A 24,151-nucleotide genomic window follows, 5' to 3' on the forward strand; every position below is an offset into this window, starting at 1 on the left:
ACTAGGGCCCTGTACAACTGCAGAAGGATTTCTTTGCTCCTATACTCAACTCCTCTTGTTATGAAGGCCAACATTCCATTGGCTTTCTTCACCGCCTGCTGGACCTGCATGCTTCCTTTCAGTGACTGCACTAGGACACCCAGATCTCGCTGTACGTCCCCTTTTCCTAACTTGACACCATTCAGATAATACTCTGCCTTCCTATTCTTACCACCAAAGTGGATAACCTCACACTTATCCACATTAAACTGCATCTTATATGCTTCAATAAGATTCACTCTCATCCTTCTAAATACCAGAGTATGCAAGCCCAGATGCTCCAGTCTTTCAACGTACGACAGCCCCGCAATTCCGGGAATTAACCTCATACGCTGCACTCCCTCAATAGCAAGAATGTCCTTCCTCAAGTTTGGAGACCAAAATTGCACACAATACTCTAGGTGTGGTCTCACTAGGGACCTGTACAACTAAAGGACCTCTTTGCTCCTATACTCAACTCCTCTTGTTATGAAGGCCAACAACAGCGGTAGAGTTGCTGCTTTACAGCGAATGCAGCGCCGGAGACTCAGGTTCGATCCTGACTACGGGTGCTGCACTGTAAGGAGTTTGTACGTTCTCCCCGTGACCTGCGTGGGTTTTCTCCGAGATCTTCGGTTTCCTCCCACACTCCAAAGACGTACAGGTATGTAGGTTAATTGGCGGGTAAATGTAAAAATTGTCCCTAGTGGGTGTAGGATAGTGTTAATGTACGGGGATCACTGGGCGGCACGGACTTGGAGGGCCGAAAAAGGCCTGTTTCTGGCTGTATATATATGATATGATATTCCATTGGCTTACTTCACTGCCTGCTGTACCTGCATGCTTCCTTTCAGTGACTGAGGCACTAGGACACCCAGATCTCGTTGTACTTCCCCTTTTCCTAAATGACACCATTCAGATAATCTGCCTTCCTGTTCTTACCACCAAAGTGGATAACCTCACATTTATCCACATTAAACTGCATCTGCCATGCATCCGCCCACTCACACAACCTGTCCAAGTCACCCTGCAACCTCATAGCATCTTCCTCACAGTTCACACTGCCACCCAGCTTTGTATCATTTGCAAATTTGGTAATGTTATTTTTAATCCCTTCATCCAAGTCATTAATGTATATTGTAAATAGCTGCGGTCCCAGCACCGAGCCTTGCGGTACCCCACTGGTCACTGCCTGCCATTCTGAAAGGGACCCATTTATCCCTATTCTTTGTTTCCTGTCTGCCAACCAATTTTCTATCCATGTCAGTACCCTACCCCCAATACCATATGCTCTAATTGTGCCCACTAATCTCCTATGTGGGACCTTGTCGAAGGCTTTCTAAAAGTCCAGGTACACTACATCCACTGGCTCTCCCCAGTCTATTTTCCTAGTTACATCCTCAAAAAATTCCAGAAGATTAGTCAAGCATGATTTCCCCTTCGTAAATCCATGCTGACTCGGAGCGATCGTGTTACTGCTATCCAAATGCTCCACAATTTCTTCTTTTATAATTGATTCCAGCATCTTCCCCACCACCGATGTCAGACTAACTGGTCTATAATTTCCTGTTTTCTCTCTCCCTCCTTTCTTAAAAAGTGGGATAACATTAGCTACCCTCCAATCCACAGGAACTGATCCTGAATCTATAGAACATTGGAAAATGATCACCAATGTGTCCACGATTTCTAGAGCCACCTCCCTAAGTACCCTGGGATGCAGACCATCAGACCCTGGGGATTTATTAGCTTTCAGTCCCATCAGTCTACCCAACACCATTTCCTGCCTAATGTGAATTTCCTTCAGTTCCTCCATCACCCTAGGATCTCTGGCCACTAGAACATCTGGGAGATTGTTTGTGTCTTCCTTAGTAAAGACAGATCCAAAGTACCGGTTCAACTCGTCTGCCATTTCCTTGTTCCCCATAATAAATTCCCCTGCTTCTGTCTTCAAGGGACCCATATTTGCCTTTACTATTTTTTCCTCTTTACATACCTAAAGAAGCTTTTACTATCCTCCTTTACATTTATGGCTAGCTTACCTTCGTATCTCATCTTTTCTCCCCATATTGACTTTTTAGTTATCTTCTGTTGCTCTTAAAAAGAGTCCCAATCCTCTGGCTTCCCGCTCTTCTTTGCTATGTTATACTTCTCTTTTATTTTTATACTGTCCTTGACTTCCCTTGTCAGCCACGGTCGCCTCTTACTCCCCTTAGAATCTTTCCTCCTCTTTGGGATGAACTGATCCTGCACCTTCTGTATTATTCCCAGAAATACCTGCCATTGCTGTTCCACTGTCTTCCCTGCTAGGGTCTCCTTCTAGTCAACTCTGGCTAGCTCCTCCCTCATGCCTCCATTGTCCCCTTTGCTCAACTGTAATACTGACACTTCCGATTTTCCCTTCTCCCTCTCAAATTGTAGATTAAAACTTATCATATTATGATCACTGCCTCCTAATGGCTCTTTTACCTTGAGTTCCCTTATCAAATCCGGTTCATTACATATTAAATCCAGAATTACCTTCTCCCTGGTAGGCTCCAGTATAAACTGCTCTAAGTGCTGTATGAGAGCATCATAAATTGCGAAGATGACCATTCAATCTTTTTTAATGCAAAATATTATCGCAATAGTATCACGAAACAGAGCGCTGCAGTATTTTATACATATACTAGATCAAGTGGACCCGTTGGGCTCAAACTTCTCCTGCATTGGTGCAGCATCCTCTCCTTCCCCTACCTCCACTCCCTCTCCTCCCCTCCCTCCACCCCCTCTCCCCCCCTCCCTCCCCTTACCCTCATCCCCCCTTCCTCCCCTTCCCCCCACTCCATCCCCCTCAAACCCCCTTATCCTCCTCCCCCTCCCTCCCTCCCTCCCTCCCTCCGTAAGAAATAGATTTAAACTTTAAAATGTGAATAACTTTAAAAATATAACACCAATTTCAATGAAACTTCTTCCATTAGCACCAAAGGGACGACGGTGAGTAAGGTGGGCCTAAAATTGTCGTGATATCGTGTATCCTTTTGGCTGTAGTTCAGGAACAAACAAACAAACAAACGAAAGTTTTAGTATATAGATATCTGAAAACGATACAAAAACTGGAAGGCAATCCAGGAATTATGCACATGCTTGCTAACACATGGCACCCATTTAATCTGGATCATGGAAAAATCAGCAATGTTTACACCATTGTAGTGAGGGGTTGACTTTAATAGAATAAATTAACTGACTACACTAACAAGCCAAATGCCCCGCATTGCATTACACCTCTCTACCTCTAATCCATGTCAGCCTGACATTCTTCCAAAACCTCTATATTCCTCCAGATGTTATAAATATGCAAGTCGTTGTTGGACAAAATCTAATCAATGATGCTTGACCACTAATCACTAGACCGGGCACAGTTCAAATACATACCATTGCTTAACTAGCCATGGAGTTCTCTTTGCAATTTTTGTCACAGATTTAATAAGAAGTGTGATTTGACTGGCTTTTACATTCTGAGCTATTTATGATGCAGTACAGCAAGTTATTCAACCACATTAACGAAAGATGGAAGATTCAGAAATAACCTCGCAGTTAAAGATCAATAAGAGGTTCATTCTTGTAATTCTTTGGAAGCAATAAATTTGACCAACTAACAATGGATGTCAGAGAGATACAAGGAAAAATAGGTCACAACAGCTTAAAAAAAATTGGCTTCATATCCAAATTTACCTGTGAATGCATCCCATTTGGTGAATATAATCCAATGCCTTCAGAACTCCATAAAAAATATGTGCCATTAAACTTTCACTCATGCCTTCAGTAAAATACAACTTTAGCAGGCTGCTGGCAGAACCTGGATAAGGTAAAAAAAAAAATGCAAGCTCAGGGGGCACACGTTTATTAAAGATAATAAGTACAAACTGTTGGCAGTGGCAGAGGAAGATTCCTATATGGGTTTTACCTTACCATAGGCTGTGAATGCCAGGATGACCCATAGCTCACTACCTTCAGCAAAGACGGCTGGATGTGGCAGGATATTTGGATGCCGGAGAAACTGCCAAATAAGCAGCTCGTTCTGAAAGGAAAGTATAAATTCTCCAGGTAAAGCTTTATTTAGGAAAACAAATAATGTATACCATCTTACAAGTGGAAGGCCGGTTCCATACTTCTCAAAAATGTCAGCATTTTTTCTTTGGCTACTCTTTCAAATGTTTTCTTAAAATTGATACATTTTTAACTCATTGATTCAATGCGGGGTAGGGAGCATAACTGGTGTTTTCCTGGCTTTAGTTTGGGCTTCAACTGTAAAGATTGAGGATCAGGTGAATATTGGGCAATACAGGTTGAATACCAATTATTCGGCATCTGATGGTCCACCCGCTCCTATAATCCGGACAAAATTAAGAGAGCTCAGTTGAAATTCCCTGAGTGACCACAGATGGCATTGCAAGTGGCGAGCACTCTTTCTGGTCGTGTCCCTCCGTCATCAAAGAATCAACTAGGCTCTCAATCTTCTCTCCTAACAATACAGTAAACGATCGTTTTAACGACCCCCTTATAACAGATGTCGGATATAGCAGATGGACCTACCGACCCATCCCCAGCACTCACCGTCTCCCTGGCCATTTAGAGGCCTGGCTTCCAACCCCACCCCCGACTTGCAAAGTGCTCTAGCAAGCCCTTCTTCACCCACCATAAGGACATAGTGCTGGAAAGTGTACTTAAAGATTAGTGCAGAACATAGTTTAGACCTTCTAACATTTTCCAAAGTCTTCTTAAAGAAAAGGTGGGGAATAGAGTGGCAGAGTCAGGCAGTTTTTTTCTTCTTTTTATCCAGATGGATTATCATATAGCTGCCCTCTACGCTCAACCATGCCTCATTTAGTAGGACATTTCTTCCTCCAAAGAGGTTGAGAGTTCAGGTTTTACTCTGGAGGCTCAAGTGCACAAATCTAGCCTCACAATACTGAGGAAATACTCCATGGTGGCAGATACCAACTTTCTATTTTTGCTGGTGAGTAATATTTATTCCTTAACACCCACACATAATCTGGTCACTAACACATTAATGTAAATTGGAATTTGGCTGCTGTACTTTCTACATGCCAAAGTGTGGCTATAGTTCAAACCATGTTTCACTGGCATTGAAACGTTTTGGAGCGCATATGGAGTGTAACATATGCCAGGGTCAAATAAATATATGAACATCCAAAGAATAACTGATAATATGTCAAAGGATCACTGCTTGAGGCAGAGACAGTGATACAATTTGAAAGTGTACGTTACGATATCTCTATGTACCAATTTGAAACATTTAAAAGCTATTAGTTCAATTAAAATTACATAGGTTTAAAAAGGGTTCTGTTTTGCATGTCTTCCATACTGACCTGCAAGGAGGACAGGTTTTCTTCAGAACAGGTGTCCATATTTGTGCGTTTGACAACCACCATGTTTCCAGACGGGATATGTTTGGCCAGATTCACTGTAGTTAAATTACTAAAACTCTTCCCTGATAAACAAAATAAATAAATGTCGACAATTGTTAAATTCTCAGCTGCCACTGTCACATTAAAACCAAAAGGAAAAATGGCACATTTTTCCACAAGCAGCTAAATGAGAAATACAAATAAGAATGCAGGAAATACAAGTGTCTCAAATTACTTTGAAGTTATATGGTTTGAACTAAGTAAAATCTTAATAGAATTCTATTTATCCATCACAAAGGAAGTTTACTTATGGTCAAATATTTATATGCAAGATATTGGAATACCCACAGAGTAGCCACCATTAAGGAATATAATTCATTTTTTAAATTGCATTCATGTCCTAATTCAATTAATATCTCTCAGACATTATGACATACCAGGGCACTAGCAGGAGAGTGCTGCACTAGCAACAGAGTTGCTTTTGGATGACATTAAATTCACACTTTAGCTATTCCCTTGGATGCAAGATCTCATCCATGTATTATTCAAAGTTGGGGAGTTTGCCCTGATATCTTTGTTGAATTATCCTTCAACCAACATTAATAAAATAAAATCATTGATGTTTTATTATCTCTGATGTTCACAAAATATCTGAAGTGTTTCCTGTTTTACTACAATTATTTCACTCACACTAAACGTGAGTGTCGGGAAACACTGGATAAACAAGATCTCTCTCTTTTACAAGGCAACTAAATACCTGTCTGTTGATCCTACCCAAAAAATGTCACTACTGCCAAATCGGCATGCAATGCAGTTTATTCAACATTTTACTCTCGGTTTAAGGGCACATTTAAAGATATAATCTTGGGAAGATAATCTGCCTGTTTATGTGGACATAAAACTATGTCCACATAAACAGAATTCTTGGAGCGAGTGAAGCAATTTATATTTGAACTAACATCTTTAATATAAATTAATTGATCATTTACTCCAACATCATTTAGTTTAGTTTAGAGTTGCAGCGTGGAAACAGGCCCTTCGGCCCACCGGGTCCGCGCCGACCAGCAATTCCCGCACACTAACACTATTCTACACCCACTAGGGACAATTTTTACATTTATCAAGCCAATTAACCTACAAGCCTGTACATTTTTGGAGTGTGGGAGGAAACCGAAGATCTCGGAGAAAACCCATCCAGGTCATGGGTAGAACGCACAAAATCCGTACAGACAGCACCCGTAGTCAGGATCGAACCCGGGTCTCTGGCGCTGCATTCGCTGTAAGACAGCAACTCTACCGCTACGCCACTGTGGCGCACAAAACTTGTTCACCACATCTGAACGTTTCAAAACTATTTCACAATTTATGAACCATTTGTAAAATCCAAAGGACGTGCCAGGATGCCATATAAATCCAAATTTCATTACAAAACTAGTTATTTGTAAATCCTTCCATTTCAATTTTGCAACCATTTTTGATCACAGTGTAAATGTGAGGCAACTGTATCTGATTTGGGTTCCAGTATTTTAAGGTAGCCCATTAGATCTATACACAATAATAAAAGCTATTGGATTTCTCTGAGACAGTGGGCAAATATGCAAACAGAAAAGTACAGATATTTCTCCTTTGCTGAAAGCAAGTAAACTGGATATATGCTCAAGGTCAGTTTGGAGCAAACAAACTGATATGATAGACATTCAAGCTGATGGAGTAGATCTTGTGAAGAAATTGCCAATTGCATGTACGGGCAGTTCTGAAAGTCCAGAAAACATAGGTATTGTATGAACATTAATTAGGAAAAGAGTGATTTCAACTGGAAAGGAAGACTGTGGCTTCTACTGACTTCAGGAACCCATAACTTAGAGCAAAATCAGACATTCTTCAAACTGTTAATGGAAAACTGCTAGAACCCATTTACACAAGAGCATCTGTTGTGAACATATTGAACAGGTGTCTCAAATTCCTGTGTACAGCACAGGAACAGGACTTTTGGCACACCATCTCAGCACTGCCCATCAAGTAAATCTAATAAATGACACCTGCCTGCACCTAGTCCATATCCTTCTGTTCCTTGCCTGGTGTATGTCTTTGTAAATACAACACTATCACAAATATTCTAAGCACTAGAGAAATATAGAAAAGAATTTGACAGAATTAGAGGCACAAGGAACTGCAGATGTTGAAATCTTGAACATAAACAAAAGTGCTGGAGGAACTCAGCTGGTCAGGCAGCATCTGTGAAGGGAAATGGACAGAAAGTGTTTCAGATTGGGTCCCTTCCTCAGACTGATTGGAGTAGAGGGGAAGAAAAGCTTGAAAGGAGAAGTGAGGGTGGGACAGAGCCTGTAAGTAACGTGGATGCAAATTAAGGTGCGATGATTGGCAGATGGGTGGAATGACAAAATCTAGAGGTAGAAAGGAGACAAAAGAGTGTCAGATAAGGAAAGGGGAGGAGTAAAATGTAAAGCCTCAAGAAGGGATTAAATCGGTGGAAGAGAGGGGAGGGAAAAGAAAGGGCTTACTCCCCCCCTGCTCCAATTAGTCTGAAGAAGGGTCACACCTAAAACACCCTTTATCTATTTCCCTCCAGACTCGCTGAGTTCTTCCAACACTTTTGCTCAAGAATAGGATTAAACTATGGTTCTGAAGAAAACCACTAGCTGGGCCAACAGTTCCACCTTTCAGTCATCTAGATTTCTAAATCCAACAACATGTCTGCGAGGCCATTATCAAACAAACCCAATTCAACAATAATTTTTACCTAGTTCACATAGAAGCAGATAGTGACTGGCATTGGTTGCATAGATCATCATTTCATCTCGTAGGGATCTTTGGGAAGTGGAGTATCCATTTTTCTACATAGAAGAAAAAGCACAATAATAAATGATGTATGATGCATTATGGATAATACTTTTCAGGCCAAGAGGAAAACTGGCTGTATCCAGTATCACAGCCAGGCAAATTGCAGAGGAGGGGAGCTAATCATCAACCATTAAATAGTACAATGCAGGAACAGACCGTTCGGCTCACAATGTCTATGCCGAACATAATGTCAAGTTACACTAATCTCCACAGCCTGCACGTAGTCCCTATCCCTCCAATCCTTGCATATCCACTTGCATCGAGAAGCCTTTTAAACGTCCCTATCGTATTTGCCTCCACCACCACCCCTGGCAGCACATTCCAGCACAACTACCCATCTGTGTAAAAAAACATGCCCTGCACATTTCCTTTAAACGTTCCCCCTTCCCCCTAAAAGCTATTTCCCTCTAGTCTTTTTTCCACTCTGGAAAAAAGATTCTGACTGTCTACCCTATTTATGCTTCTCACAATTTTATATACTGCTATCAGGGCTCCCCTGAACCTCCAGTATTCCACAGAAAACAATCCAAGTCTGCCCAACTTCTCCTTGTAGCTAATCCGGGCAGCGTTCTGATAAACCTCATGCACCCTTTCCATAAGCTTCACATTCTTCCTACACGGGGCGACCAGAATGGCATGCAATATTCCAAATGGCCTGATTTATAGGCCTAACAAAAGTCCTATAAAGCTGCTTTTTGACTTCCTGATTTTTCAATGTCCCAATCAGTGAAGGGCAAGCATAAGCCTTCTTTACTACTCCATCTATTTGTGTTGCCACTTTCAGGAAACTATGGACCTGAACCTCAAGATCCCTCTGTACATAAATGCCTCTAATGATCTTGCCGTTAACTGTATACTTCCCCTTACATTCCACCTCCCAATATGCAACACCTCATTCTTACTCAGACTAAACTCTATGTGCTATTTCTCCACCCATTTCTGTAGCTGTACACTTTGGCAACCTTCTTCATAGTTCGTAACTCCAGCAATCTTGGTGTTTGCAAACTTACTAATTAACCCATATGCTTTTATATCCAAGTCAATAAATGTAATCAGGAACAAAAACATGGAATCAGCCTTGAGAGATTTAATTTGCCTGAGGATCATTGAACTTGCCAAATTTCTGCAGTGCAACTCAAGTAATCCCTGTTCCTGAGAAAATATAGACTTTCAATTCAAATCTTTTAGTTTAAGATATTGAAGTTTGAGCAGGAGGGAGTTTTTCATTCAATAACCAGGAGATACTTCATGCAAAACCAGTTTGAGGAGCAACATCTACATATCAGTGACTAGCTACATTCCAACTACTGTCATGCCTATCTACAATTTTTCAAGGTAAACAGTTATGTTATTAATACAATATAATGTAACTTCTGAAAAATGACTGCTATCCAGTGGATCAAACGTATAAAATTAGAATATCCTTTTTTTAAAAGAAAGCTCAAATGCATAGAGTAAATTCAGCTAAGGAAGAATGCAAGTTCATAAAACAGCTGACTTCATTTATTACCTAATACACTGAATAGATATCCTTGCAACCAAAGTTACCATCAGGGCTAAGTGATAATTTACACTGCAAATCAAACCTGAATAATCTGTTCTGCAATCATTTTGCAATATCAATAATGACACGGTTGTTCATAAAGCATAATAAATCTCTGAGCAAAGTTTCTGCCCAAATTTGTTTCTACCATAATACTGTTTAAACATCCACACTTTTGAACTGACGGGTTATGTATGGATCCCTTCCAAACCAGAATGAAATGTAAAACTGCTGTGCACATTGAAATTATTTTGTTCAGTCTGGCACTCTCCTCAGCTAAATTCTGAGATAGATGAACATATTTAACAGCCACTCAGAAGACATACGATTACTTTGCAAAAGCAGCATGCCAGAATTATCAAATTTAACCATCCCCACCACTTATGTATGTTTCTTTATCTACAACATCAACTTCAAATTAAAGCCTTAACTCACCAGTTGGGGACGGTTTTTACCATCTATCTGTCTACCAGCATCAATCGGTTCTATTTCTGTCTGTGAAATGCAGGAACAGTCCTTAAAAGATCAAAACAAAATGGAGAATGTGAAACTCTGTGGAATCAAATCCTAGATGAGAGGGAGGAGGGAGGATGAAGTAAATTTCTGATGCCCAAGATGGATTGTTAGCTGATTTCAGCACTGAAAGTTGCGAATAGGATAAACGATAACTACTCGCAGTGGAAAGACGCGGGCGATAGTGTTCTACAACGATTATTATTGGGACCATGCTCTTCATAATTTACATTAATGATTTAGACTCTGAATCAAAAAGGTAATCTCTAAATCTCATCTACTGTGCACCAGACGAGACCTCCTTTATATCGATGAACCCAAGCGTAGACGAGTGACCATTTTGCGAATATCTGAATAACACTTCACACCAGTATGAATTAAATTCCATCTGACATTCCTTGGACCACTTTCCCATTTGATCTAGATCTTGTTGCAGCCTTCTGCATTGTCCACAACACCACCAATTTAGGTACCATCCACAAACTTAATAATTATGCCACCCGCATTCTCATTCAAATCATTAATATATATGACAAAAAAGATAATCTAACGAGTCACAAATGCTCCCCCACTGACACATTCAAAAGACAATAGGTGCAGGAGTAGGCCATTCGGCTCTTCGAGCCAGTACCGCCATTCAATGTGATCATGGCTGATCATGCACAATCAGTACCCCGTTCCTGCCTTCTCCTCATATCCCCTGACTCCGCTATCATTAAGAGCTCTATCTAACTCTCTCTTGAAAGCATCCAGAGAATTGGCCTCTACTGCCTTCTGAGGCACAGAATTCCACAGCTTCACAACTCTACGAGTGAAAAAGTTCTTCCTCATCTCCGTTCGAAATGGCCTACCCCTTATTCTTAAACTGTGGCCCCTGGTTCGGGACTCCCCGAACATGGGGAACATGTTTCCTGCCTCTAGTGTGTCCAATCCCTTAATAATCTTATATGTTTCAATAAGATCCCCTCTCATCCTTCTAAATTCCAGAGTATACAAGCCCAGTCGCTCCAGTCTTTCAACCTACAACAGTCCCGCCATTCCGGGAATTAACCTCGTGAACCTACGCTGCCCTCCTTCAATAGCAAGAATGTCCTTCCTCATGTTTGGAGACTCAAACTGCACACAATACTCCAGGTGCGGTCTCACTAGGGGCCTGTACAATTGCAGAAGGACCTCTTTGCTCCTATACTCAACTCCCCTTGTTATGAAGGCCAACATTTCATTGGTTTTCTTCACTGCCTGCTGTACCTGCATGCTTCCTTTTAGTGACTGATGCACTAGGACACCCAGATCTCGTTGTACATCCCCTTTTCCTAACTTGACACCATTCAGATAATAATCTGCCTTCCTATTCTTACCACCAAAGTGGATAACCTCACATTTATCCACATTAAACTGCATCTGCCATGCATCTTCCCACTCACACAAGCTGTCCAAGTCACCCTGCAACCTCATAGCACCTTCCTCACAGTTCACACTGCCACCCAGCTTTGTGTCATCTGCAAATTTGCTAATGTTATTTTTAATCCCTTTATCCAAGTCATTAATGTATATTGTAAATAGCTGCGGTCCCAGCACCGAGCCTTGCGGTACCCCACTAGTCACTGCCTGCCATTCTGAAAGGGACCCATTTATCCCCACTCTTTGCTTTTTATCTGCCAATCAATTTTCTATCCACATCAGTACCCTACCCCCAATACCATGTGCTCTAATTTTGCCCACTAATCTCCTATGTGGGACCTTGTCGAAGGCTTTCAGAAAGTCAAGGTACACTACATCCACCGGCTCCCCCTGTCCATTTTCCTAGTTACATCCTTAAAAAATTCCAGAAGATTAGTCAAGCATGATTTCTCCTTTGTAAATCCATGCTAACTTGGAACGATCCTGTTACTGCTATCCAAATGCTCCGCAATTTCATCTTTTATAATTGACCCCAGCATCTTCCCCACCACCGATGTCAGACTAACTGGTCTATAATTTCCTGTTTTCTCTCTCCCTCCTTTCTTAAAAAGTGGGATAACATTAGCTACCCTCCAATCTACAGGAACTGATCCTGAATCTATAGAACATTGGAAAATGATCACCAATGCGTCCACAATTTCTAGAGCCATCTCCTTAAGTACCTGGGATGCAGACCATCAGGCCCTGGGGATTCATCAGCCTTATCCAGCCACTTGCTCAGCTTGATTTCCTAAAAGGTCTGATGCTGCCTCCTCTTTAGGGAAATCCACTCATTGCTTAAGAAAACTTTCCTGGACACACGTAAATTCTTCCCCATCCAAACCCCTGAGAGCCCCAGACAATATTAAAGAATCAAAACCACCAACCATTACAGTCTGACTATTCCTATAGCTTTCTGTGATCTTCTGACATGTTTGCTCCACTAAATCCTTGCAACTATTGGAGGACTGTAGTGCATTTGCAAAGTGATCATCCCTTCTTGTTTCTAAATTCTCCTCATACTGCCTCACAGGACAATCCCCTAGGAATATCCTCTTTAAATATGTGATTCCAGATCAAAAATGCAACCCCCCTTCCTCTCTTACCTCTATCAAACCCAATTCATCGGTACCCTGGAATATTAAACTGCCAGTCCTGCCCATCCTTTAAGAAAAAAACTGCAGATGCTGGTAAAATCAAAGGTAGACACAAAATGCTGGAGTAACTCAGCGGGTCATGCAGCATCTCGGGAAGAGAAGGAATGGGTGACGTTTCGGGTAGAGACCCTTCTTCAGACTGATGTCAGGGGAGGGGGCGGGACAAAGATAGAATGTAGTCGGAGACAGGAAGACTAGTGGGAGAACTGGGAAGGGGAGGGGATAGAGAGGGAAAGAAGGGACTATCTGAAGTTGACAGGAAGACTAGTGGGAAGACTCCCTATTCCCAGTTTTCCCACTATCTTCCTGTCCCCGACTACATTCTATCTTTGTCTCGCCTCCTTCCCTGACATCAGTCTGAAGGTTCTCGACCCAAAACGTCACCCATTCCTTCTCTCCGGAGATGCAGCCTGACCCGCTGAGTTACTCCAGCATTTTGTGTCTACCATCCTTTAACCATGTTTCTCTAATACCTTTTATATCCTAATCCCATGACCCTATCCATACTCCCGAGTTCATCTGCCTGACCTGTCAGGCTTCTTGCTTTAAAATAAATGCAGTTTAATCTTTTACATAATTGTTCATATTGCTGTTTCCTAGGTTAATTGCAGATTTGCGAAACGCTATGTGTATTATGTCCTTCTAATGCACAACAGTGACTTTCAGGTCCTGATTGCCTGGCAATTTAAAATCTCTGTTCCATTCTAACCCTTGACCCAGCCTCCAACTAGCACTATTAAGATCAGTAAACTCAGCTTCTGACAAAGTATTGCTTTTTACACTTGCTGACTTTGATAATTTCAGATAAGGAGACTCCTAATCATATTTACACAACCTTTAGACCTAGCCTACTTTTTTCAGCCAATTCTACAGCACTATCAACCCTATAATCTCTCCTTCTCTACACTATCTAGACCTTCTATTTTGTCCTTTCCACATCTCCCCTTTCCCTTCACATTTACTTTTTTCCTTCAATCTTTGATGATAGATGATTGTCCTCTGGTGTCAGGACAATAGCCTCCTCTTGAATGTCACTAAAACAAAGGAGCTGATTGTGGACTTCAGAAGGGCTAAACATCCAAGGACGTACACGCCACTGGAGATAAATGGGTCTATTGTGGATAGGGTGAGCAGTTTCAAATACTTGGGAGTCCGCATCTCAGAGGATCTGACGTGGGCAACGCACATTGCCGCACTGGTGGGTAAGGCTAAGCAGCGCCTTTACCACCTTAGACAACTGAGGAAATTCAGAGTGTCGCTGAGGATCCTCCATTGCTTCTACTCTGGGGCTGTAGAGAGCATCCTGTCCGGCAACATTACAGTCTGGTTTGGGAACAGCTCTGCCCAGGACAGGATGGCCCTGCAGAGAGTAGTGCGTTCGGCAGAACGCACCATGGGAACTACACTCGTCCCCCTGCAGGACCTATACATCAGGAGGTGCAGATCCAGAGCAAGCAAGATCATGAGGGACCCCTGCCACCCCAGTAACGGACTGTTCCAGATGCTACGGTCAGGCAAACGCCTCCGCTGTCACGCTGTGAAAACGGAGAGGATGAGACGGAGCTTCTTCCCACAGGCCATCAGGACTGTCAACTTTGATAACCCCGAGACTAAATTTTTGTCGACACTTTTTGTGCTATGTTTAGTAACTTATTAACTTTATTTATATGCTGTAACTGTAATTATTTTTGTGCACAACCCGCAGGCATTGCCACTTTCATTTCACTGCACATCGAGTATGTGTATGTGACAAATAAATTTGACTTGACTTGACTTGACTGAAATATTGTCTCTTATTTTTCTCCACAGAAATTGACTGGCCTTATGCATTATTTCCCGCAGTTTTCCCTCATTATTCTTATTATTTTGCATGGCTGTTTGGTGTAATTGACTGGTGTGCCAGAACATTTAACAGGATTACAGGTTATTAATTTAACTGAATTCCCAAAATGCTCTGTTAGGACTTAAACTACAATGTTCTTTTAGTCCAGGCCGATTATTCACAAGTTACAGGAATTTAATTATCGTGACAACAGTTTAGACAAACAGGAGGCTGCAATTCTGCAACCACTTTGAGCTGACTTACCAGAAAAGACATGGAAGCCCCAGATTTGCTTGTGGGTTCACATGAGCACAGCAACCCTAAGAAGAAGAAATACTTGAAGGATGGTTTACTGCTTTATTTGGTTGATCAAAGAAAACCAAGAGCATGTGCAAGGAAGATATTTCTGTATTTCCCTGCTAAAACATACAAAAATCTGATATAAAGTCAGTCATAGAATCATAGAGTGTGGAAACAGGCCCTTAGGTCCAACTTGCCCACACTGACCAATATATTCCATCTACACTGGTCCCACCTGTCTGCATTTGGCCCATATCCCTCTAAACCTATCCTATCTGTGCATCTGTCTAAATGTTTCAGAAATGTTACGATAGTACCTGCCTCAACTACCTCCTCTGGCAGCTCATTCCATACACCCACCAACCTCTGTGTAAAAACATCACCCCTCGGTTCCTATTAAATCTGTCCTCCTCCCCTTGCCTTAATCATACGTTCTCTGGTTCTCAATTCCCCTATACTGGGCAAGAGAGAACATGCGTTTACCCGATCTATTCATCTCATGATTTTGTACACCTCTATAAGATCACCCCTCATCCTCTTGAGCTCCAAAGAATATAGTCCTAGCCTCCGCAACCTCTTCCTATAGCTCAGGCCCTTGAGTTCTGGCAACATCCTCATAAATCTTCTCTGCATTATTTCCAGCTTGACAACATCTTTCCTATAACATGCTGCCCAAAACTGAACACTATACTCTAAATGTGGCCTCACCAACGTCTTATATAACTGCAACATGACCACTCAACTACCACACTTAATACTTTGATTGATGAAGCCGTTTTGACCACCCTATCACTCCTAGATCCCTCTGCAGTACAACAGAAAGAGCCCTTTCATTCACTGTGTAGGTCCTGTCCATGTTAGATTTCCCAAAATGCAACACCTCACATTTCTCTGTATTAAATTCCATCAACCATTTCTCAGCCCATCTGGCCAACTGATCAAGATCATGCTGCAATTTTTAACAACTATCTTCACTATCTACAATACCACCCACTTTTGTGTCATCCTCAGATCCTCATATTCCATATACTATTCACCATTATCCCCAAGCTTTCTTGACAATGATCTGTTCTGGTTCTGGTTGATTACTGCGCAAACACCTCATAAGTGGTTATCTCGCGCAGGTCGGAGTGAGTAGTGATTAAATTTTGAAGTTATTAAGGCATTAGATTTTTAAATACCCTTCCCTGCATTGACAAACTTTGGTGCCCTTGTCTATTTCTAATCTTCTCTAGCCTGATTTGAACCCCCCACCTTTGGCCTCAGAAGCACCAATCATTCCTTCCATTCCACCAATGCAGCCATGCCTCTAGTTGCCACATCCTGAAATGTTGATTCCAGTATCTTAGAATTAATAGAATCAATCCAGTATTTTAGAATCACAGAATCAGTTTGTGCATATTAATTACATTTTCACTTAAAAGTAAATTCAACATTATAGTTCCACATGGTCAGTTTAAAGCTGACAGAGGTGATCCATGCTGTTTGAAATTAACATAAATATTGGTATGCTATTGATCCCAGTATATACACTTCCTAAATAAACTGCATCATTTGCAAAGGATGTTAACAATATTTAAGAAACGATCAGTTTTCCACAACCTCCTACGTTCTCACGAATACGCTGATCTTTTGAAAGAGGAATCAAAACTTTTACTCAATAATTTGTTACAAATAAAAACAACCAATCGTAGGCACTGCAAAATAAAAACAAAATATTATGTCACCAACTCTTAAGTAAATAAATCAATTCAATCATTGAAGCTATCAGCTTTGCATCAATGCAAAAGGTTGACACCTTACATGTTTAAAGGTTCGTTACAAGCAACTTTATTTTGCTGGCTTGTAAAAATGACTGATCCATCACAAACGAACTGAGACGTTTAACACTTAAAGCCCTCGCACCCACCACCGCCCTTCAGCACCAATTCTCGCTCTCCTGTCTGACTCTTGTCCACAGGTCAGTCACTGAGGACCCTCCCTCCCCCTGCCAGTCCAAGGCCTCGGAACTCGGGCGGCTCCAGCAATTGGGGGGAAGGGGAGGAGTGTAAGTGTCAAAAGCAGAGAGGAGAGAAAAACAAGGCAGAGCCACCCTGCGCTACATCCCAGACGCATCTGCTTTCCTCCCGGTCCTCCCAGAGGACCGTGACCCTCCCCCTATCCGCCGGGCTACAGCTTCTGTCACGATGTCTGCCCCTACCCCTTCCCCCGTCCTGGCGCCTCTCTCACCTTGACCAGAGAGGGAGGGTGGGGTGGATGGGGGGGAAGGGAGGGAGGGAGGAGAGAGACCCGCCGATTACCACTGTGACGTCACAGAGCCCGCCTCCCCGTCGACTGACGGCGGGCGGGCACCTTCGCCTCGCGCTGGAAATATCGCGAGGCGCGCGCGGTGGCCGTTGCGGTTTGAAAGCGGCCGCGGTCGGGGGGAAGGGGGGCAAGGCGCAGCTGCAAACAAATAAATTCCACATCACAATTCAATGTCACCGCCGACTTTTCGCCCGCTAGTCAACCCGCACCGCCGATGGAAAGACATTGCGCGGCGCGCTTCCCTCTGTGTCACAGGCGAGGGAGAGGGGCCAAAGTGACCTCCATTGACCATGACTAGCCTGAGAGGGTTTGATTGATGAAAGCTCGTTGACCACCTGAACGGTTAACTCACTTTCTCACCCCGTCGATGCTGAATGCGTGCCTGCCATTCTCTGCTGTAATTCTAGAATTCAAGCATCCGCAATCGGATTTGTCGTTATGTAATTATTGGTAGTTGCACGGTGTTGACAACATTACAACATTTAGCCTCCTGAGTCAGTCCAACATTCAATGGATCATAGCCAATTTATGACTTGACCATGCATTCACTTTTCCACCACCTCTTTTAAGATACGGAAGAACTTGAAGAATCCCTTGAAATTAATTTGATTTTTTTCCCCTACATTGCAAGTTGTCTTCTCAAAGAAAAATAATTTATAACAAGGCATGTCCCATATATCCTTCAAATGTTTTCAATGGTCTTTTGCAAATAAGCCACCAGAACAATATATGAATCTCCTAGGCACAATTGAGCGCTGTCCAACCTTTCAAGAAATTGTAATTATTGTTTTTGAAAGTACAGTAAAGCCTTGTTATAACAAGAAGGGTCTCGACCCAAAACGTCACCCATTCCTTCTCTCCAGAGATGCTGCCTGTCCTGCTGAGTTTCTCCAGCTTTTGGTGTCTATCCTTGTTATAACAAACCGTAGTGGGGGAATGGTATCCGATATTGCCCATTGTCTGCTATAATGAGGGATTATAGTGAGGGATTACCAAATTGAAAAAGTAGTAGAAACAAATAGGTGTTGCTGGTTACAGTGCTGGAGAAACTCAGCAGGTCAAACAGCATCTCTAGAGAACAAGTCACTCAGACTGGAATCCAGGTGAGTTGGTGGCATGGGGAGAGGTGAGGATCAGCGGAGTAATTGGCTATGGCCAGAGTGCAAGTAAGGGTTGGTGGTGGCGACCTGAAGGCGGCTGAGGAAGCTGTGTGGGCAGGCAGTGGTGGTAGTAGGTTCGGCCTGGAAGTGGCCAGTGAGACGGTGTGGGCTGGGGATGGCGTAGGCAGCTCGACCTGGCAGCGAAAGTCAGTAGGTCCGTCATCTATAACAGAAATCTGTTATAAAGAAGTCCTAAAAAACATGAGCTTACTGTATGCTGTGTGTAAATTGTCTAACATCTATATCACTACATTTCAGAAGTACTTTATTGGTTAAAACAAATGATTTGGCATGTTCTCAAAGGTACTATAAAATATTTTTGGATAAAGATTATCTTAATTCATCTAAGACACAGATTTCTCTCTCATTTTTCAAGAGTGTTTAAATGTCACACGTACCAACAAATGAAAAATGAAATTATTTTGTATATAGTTCCAGATTTTGTCTCATCACAACCCCGAGGTGTACCCCAAATTGTTAGAATCAGAGAATGATATAAACATCATGAAGAAAAATTGTCAATTAGTGTGAAGGTACACAAAGTAAATAATTTAAATTAAATGAAATGCCATCCTTGATTGCAAGGAGGTCCAAGTTCAAAGCTGAGAGAATTTTACTTTGGTAAGACCACAGTTGGAGTACTGCATATAATTGTTGTCTATTTATTTGATATACTGGTGTTAGAGATTGTGCAGTGAAGGTTCACTGCGAGGAGGGGTTTGTTTTATGAGGAAAGATTAAGTTAGATGGTCTTATAACATTCTGCAGTTTAAAGAATGAGAAATATTCTTGTTGCGATGTAAGGCAGTTTGGCAAGATGGATGGTGTGATGAGCTTCCCTTGGTGGGAGGATTTACCACTTAATACTGCTAGAATCAAGTGGTAAATCCTCCCACTAAATGATTTTCTTTCTCACAGAGTTGATTATCTTAGAAATTCTTTACTGGAGTGCACTGGATGCTGAATCATCATGAGTATTCAGGGCTGACATCAATCAATATTTGCTCTACTGTAAAATCGATGGTAAAAAGACAGACGAATGCATGGCTGAGGAGTTGGCGCAGGGGACAGGGATTCAGATTTTTGGTCCATTGGGATCTTTCTGAGGCAGAGGTGACCTGTACAAGAAGGACCTCAACCGGAGGAGCACCAACTTCCTTGCAGGGAGGTTTTCTACTGCTACTAAGGAGGGTTTAAATTAGAACAGTGGGGGTGTGAATCAAAGCAACAGGTCCGCAAATGGAAGGGCTGATGAGAAAATGAGATTATGATGTCTCATAGGATGGACAGGCAGTAAGAGGTTCATAAACATGGGAATAATGAAGGACTGAAGTTTATTTACTTCAATGCAAGGAGTTTTGTAGGTAAAGCTGATGAACTTAGAGCCTGGATCAGTGCTTGAAATTATGATGTTGTAGGAATCATGGAAACCTGATTGTGAGACAACACAACTGGCACCTCAACGTGCCTGGGTTTCGATGTTTCAGACATGGGGTTGAAAGAGGTGGAGGAGTTGCTTTGCTAATCAGAGACAGTCACAGCAGAACTCAGAGAGGACATATTGGAGGGTACATCTATTAATGCATTATGGGTTGAACTCAAAAATAAGAAAGGAGCAATTGCTCTAATGGATTATATTATAGGCCACCCAATTGCCAGTGGGAGATAGATGACCAGATATGTGGACAGATTTCGGAAGGATGCAAGGACCATAAGGTTGTAGTGGGTGACTTTAACTTCTCCAATTTTGACTGGGACTGAAACGGGGCAAGAGTATTAGACAGGGCAGAATTTGTTATGTGCATCCAAGAAGGTTCCTTTAAACAGTATGTTGACAGTCCGACTCAAAGAGGGGCCATACTGGACCTTGTATTGGAAATGAACTTGAATAAGTGACTGATGGTGCAGTAGAAGAAAAAATTGGGGATAGTAATCACAATTCCATATGTTTTAAGATTGTTTTGAATAGGGACAGATCTGGATGGTGGGGGAAGATATTTAATTGGGGCAAGGCAGATTACAATGTCATTAGGCAGGAGCTAAAGAGGGTAGATTGGGTTGGGAATAAAGCTAGAAAAGAGGACAAAGCCTGGCGGGTAATAGGTGGAAACAGGTGAGTGGCATTGGAGGAGGGGGGAGGAGGGGGGGGGGGAGGAGAGGGGGGGGGGGGAGGGGGGGGGGGGGGGGGCTGATAGCTGATGGTTAAACAAAGGCCAAGTTGCATTTAGTGTCTCGCATAATTATGGTGACACGTACAATGTAAAATCTTGCCTGCAGCAGCATCACAGGCACATGGACTCAGATGACATACAAAATATAAATTATACAGAACAATGAAAAGAAAAAGACATTAGTACAAAATTACAATTGAAAAGCAAAGACATAACAGTGCAAGAGGTGGTCTGGTGTTCTGTTGTTGTGTTTCTTTTCCTCTGTAAACCTAGTAATTTATTTGCATGTCAGAGCTTAGAATCGTGTTTGATTATGTGCTATATCACTATAATTCTCAGAGTGCACAATAACGAGATATGTAGGGAGAAGATGTAGCATGCCGTGTGACATGAGAAAAGGCATTGAGATCATTTTAGATCATCCACCTATAAAAAATTTAATATCTGCATTTCACCCACACCTCCACTCCGCCCACTTTTCAGCATCCAACCAGAATGCAAGGTTTTCAATTCCAAGAGGTTGTAGGTTGGATGTCACCAGCTCAAGTTTAACAGTGTCTGTACTTTGAGAAGTAACGCAATAAAGTAGAATGTTTTAGAGTTTCCTGATAGTGATAATTAGATGCAAGGGGGCACATGAGACTGTAGATGTTGTAATCTGTAGCAAAATAATCGAGAACAGCTGGAGGAACTCGGTGGAGGGAAATGGACTGTCGACGTTTCGAGTTAAGACGCCTCAGCTAGAATAGGATGAGAGTTCCTTCTCTCACTTCAAATATTTACAAGCTAAAAACTAGACCCTTTTTTACTGAAAAATAAAGGGTATCAATTATAGGGCATCAACTTAACTTATTATGCATTAAATTTCTGTGCTACAAATAACTAATTGTTGCTGGATTGTTGCTTATAAAGTGGCAGTACATAATGTTTACAATCTGGTATAACAAACTCCTGAAAGAGTAGTTCAACATTAGTTAATTAGTTTAAAAATTCTGTAAACTTAATTATGTATTACATTAATGGATCAACTCTTCTTAAACCATCAGAATGTTTTTTATACAAACCATAGGAAGCAAATTGATTGCACTCATGATTGGTCCACTTGGCTCTGTTTGGATGCTTCTCATGTTCTGAACTGGCAGATAACAAGGTTTTTTTCTCACTCCTTCTTTATGCCTTATTCTTTTATAATTATTCTTTATAATTAAGCATAACACCTGTTAATGCTTAGGCAAATTGTAAATACAACCTTAAATTATAAATTGTAAATACAACCTTAAATTCAATGACTTAAATTATTCTTAAGTCATTCTGTTTTGTTCCCATAGTCCAATAGTGATTATACTTCATTAGTAACTATATGGCATCTACGTGTGGTATCTCAGCTGCAAGGCAGCGGATAGGAGAGCTCTTCAGCGGGTCGTCTGCAGAGCGCAAAGGATCATTGGGATGCAGCTACCAGTCCTGGAGGACATCTACAATGCACGCTGCCTCAGGAAAGCCACCAGCATCTACAAGGACTCCACACACCCATGCCACCGTCTGTTTGAACTACTTCCATCTGGCAGACGTTACAAGGCCTTCTATGCCCGCACCTCCAGACTAAGAAACAGCTTTATTCCTAGAGCTATAGCTGCTCTGAATCGGACCTGCTGAGAGCCCCCCATGATCTGTCTCTGCCCCCATGGTCATCTGGCACAACTGACCCCACATGAACCTTTTTTGCACTTTACCTTGTTTCCTTTTTTCCCCCTCCCTTTGTTGTTTTTGTTTTGGCCGTGATTTATTTATCTTACAGCATCGATATGGAAGTAGCATTCTTTATCTCGTTGTACTTGTACAATGACAATAAAGATATTGTATTGTATTTTACTTGCATACTTGCAGTCACATACACTTGCACTTAAAATGGGGCCTTTTCTTTATTTGATCCTGTTCTATTATTGAATGTTAGCATTCATTTAGGTGGTAATCTATTAAATTGTATTATGGGAGTCTTGGCAGCTTTTCCCGTGCAGCTGGTGAAGTAAGCTATTTAAAATGCTAAAAGTGTTCTCTTCATGATTTGATCAAGATACTGAGTTTAGGGTTTTCAAAATAACTAAGAGTAGCAATACTTTCTATGGCTAGTCATGCTTACCCTTATTGCTATATACATTGCCTTGCCAATAATCAGCCTTTCCACATTGGTTTTACTGAAATGCTAAAAAAAATATTCCTTGAAAGCTAGATAAAAATTGACATGTTTCTAAAAATACTCTTATCTAGACTTGGTCAAACTGACATTTTTTTGGAACATACTGTTTACTATTGAATACAATGTTTCCACTCGCAGGTACTTACTTTCTTTTTGCTGTTGATAGATATCCCGATGTCCCTTAAGTCAACCACTAGGAGGCACGTAGTAGCAATCGAATAACAAAAGCATTCAAATCTTTGTCTGCCTTTCAGAGTCTCTTTCCAGTACAACTCCCTGGCACAGATCTAGTTAGGGACGGAACCAGCAGTCTCCATTCATAGTGCATACAAGCTATAATGAGCAGCACAATTATCTCCTTTTCTTCTTCTTGGGATTCAGGATGATTTATTCCACTCTGGTTTCGTGGACTCTGAGATGACTGATAATGCCACTGTGGGAACTGGAAACTCTTCCAAATATGAGGCAGGAGGTGTGTGACAAGATGGTGGGTAATTGTGAAGTGGTGTGCTCCTTGTGTCATTTATACAAAGCTATGTGTCCTCCAGAAGCAAGGACCTGAGGTCCTCAGTACCATCCTGAGTGCTCACTTTGTGCAATCTGGGGTCAGATTCTTAAGAGACTGCGGAGATGTTATATTTTCTCCAGGAGGCTTGAACGCATCTTTGAATCTTTTACTTTGTCCACTTGATAGTTTCTCCCATGGTAGAGCTTGGAATAGTATCTTTTTCATGAGTTTGGTGTTGGGCATGCATATGTTTTGCATTCTGTTATTTTACACTTATTGACATATTCTGGTATTTATCATTACCATGTGTATTGTTTTTGAGCTTCGTGTGAACAGTGGAATTTCATCACACCTTGGTGTATATGACAATAAATTAAACTAAACTAATTCTGATGTGGCCTGCCCAGGTTGCAGACTGAGTATAATTAGGGCCTCGATGCTGGATATGGTGTCTGGAAGAGAACACTGATGTTGATTCACTTATCCTTTCAATGAGTCAGAAGGATTTTGTAGAGATAGCATTGACATTATTTTTCATGTGTCTCAAAATGCTTGCTATATGTAATCCATATCTCAGAACCAAATAGGAGGATAGGAATATAGACACAAAAAGCTGGAGTAACTCAGCGGGATATGCCGCATCTCTCGAGAGAAGGAATGGGTGACGTTTCGGGTTGAGACCTTTCTTCAAACACGAAACATCACTTCATGTTCTCCAGGGATGCTGCCTGACCCGCTGGGTTAC

At 41.7% G+C, this 24,151-nt stretch overlaps 1 protein-coding gene across 6 annotated transcripts in view; it reads right to left on the reverse strand.

Moving 5' to 3' along the window:
- The window catches only part of stradb (STE20 related adaptor beta), a 36,164-nt gene that overhangs the window by 10,522 nt on the left and 1,491 nt on the right, over positions 1-24,151 (reverse strand). For 2 of the 6 annotated variants that reach the window (XM_078404463.1, XM_078404467.1), the window contains exons 1-7: positions 16,867-17,195; positions 15,028-15,083; positions 10,267-10,347; positions 8,188-8,281; positions 5,388-5,509; positions 3,967-4,075; positions 3,730-3,853 (exon numbers count right to left, since the gene is read on the reverse strand). In XM_078404463.1, coding sequence (XP_078260589.1) covers positions 3,730-3,853; positions 3,967-4,075; positions 5,388-5,509; positions 8,188-8,281; positions 10,267-10,347; positions 15,028-15,039 — 542 coding nt within the window. In that variant the 5' untranslated portion in view covers positions 15,040-15,083; positions 16,867-17,195. Of the gene's footprint in view, positions 1-3,729; positions 3,854-3,966; positions 4,076-5,387; positions 5,510-8,187; positions 8,282-10,266; positions 10,348-15,027; positions 15,153-16,866; positions 17,196-17,722; positions 17,771-24,151 lie in introns of those variants that run through there. The other 4 variants (XM_078404465.1, XM_078404466.1, XM_078404468.1 and 1 more) reach the window with 4 other exon arrangements.

This window comes from Rhinoraja longicauda, chromosome 8 (genome assembly GCF_053455715.1).
Source record: "Rhinoraja longicauda isolate Sanriku21f chromosome 8, sRhiLon1.1, whole genome shotgun sequence".
Classification (NCBI taxonomy): Eukaryota; Metazoa; Chordata; class Chondrichthyes; order Rajiformes; family Arhynchobatidae; genus Rhinoraja; species Rhinoraja longicauda.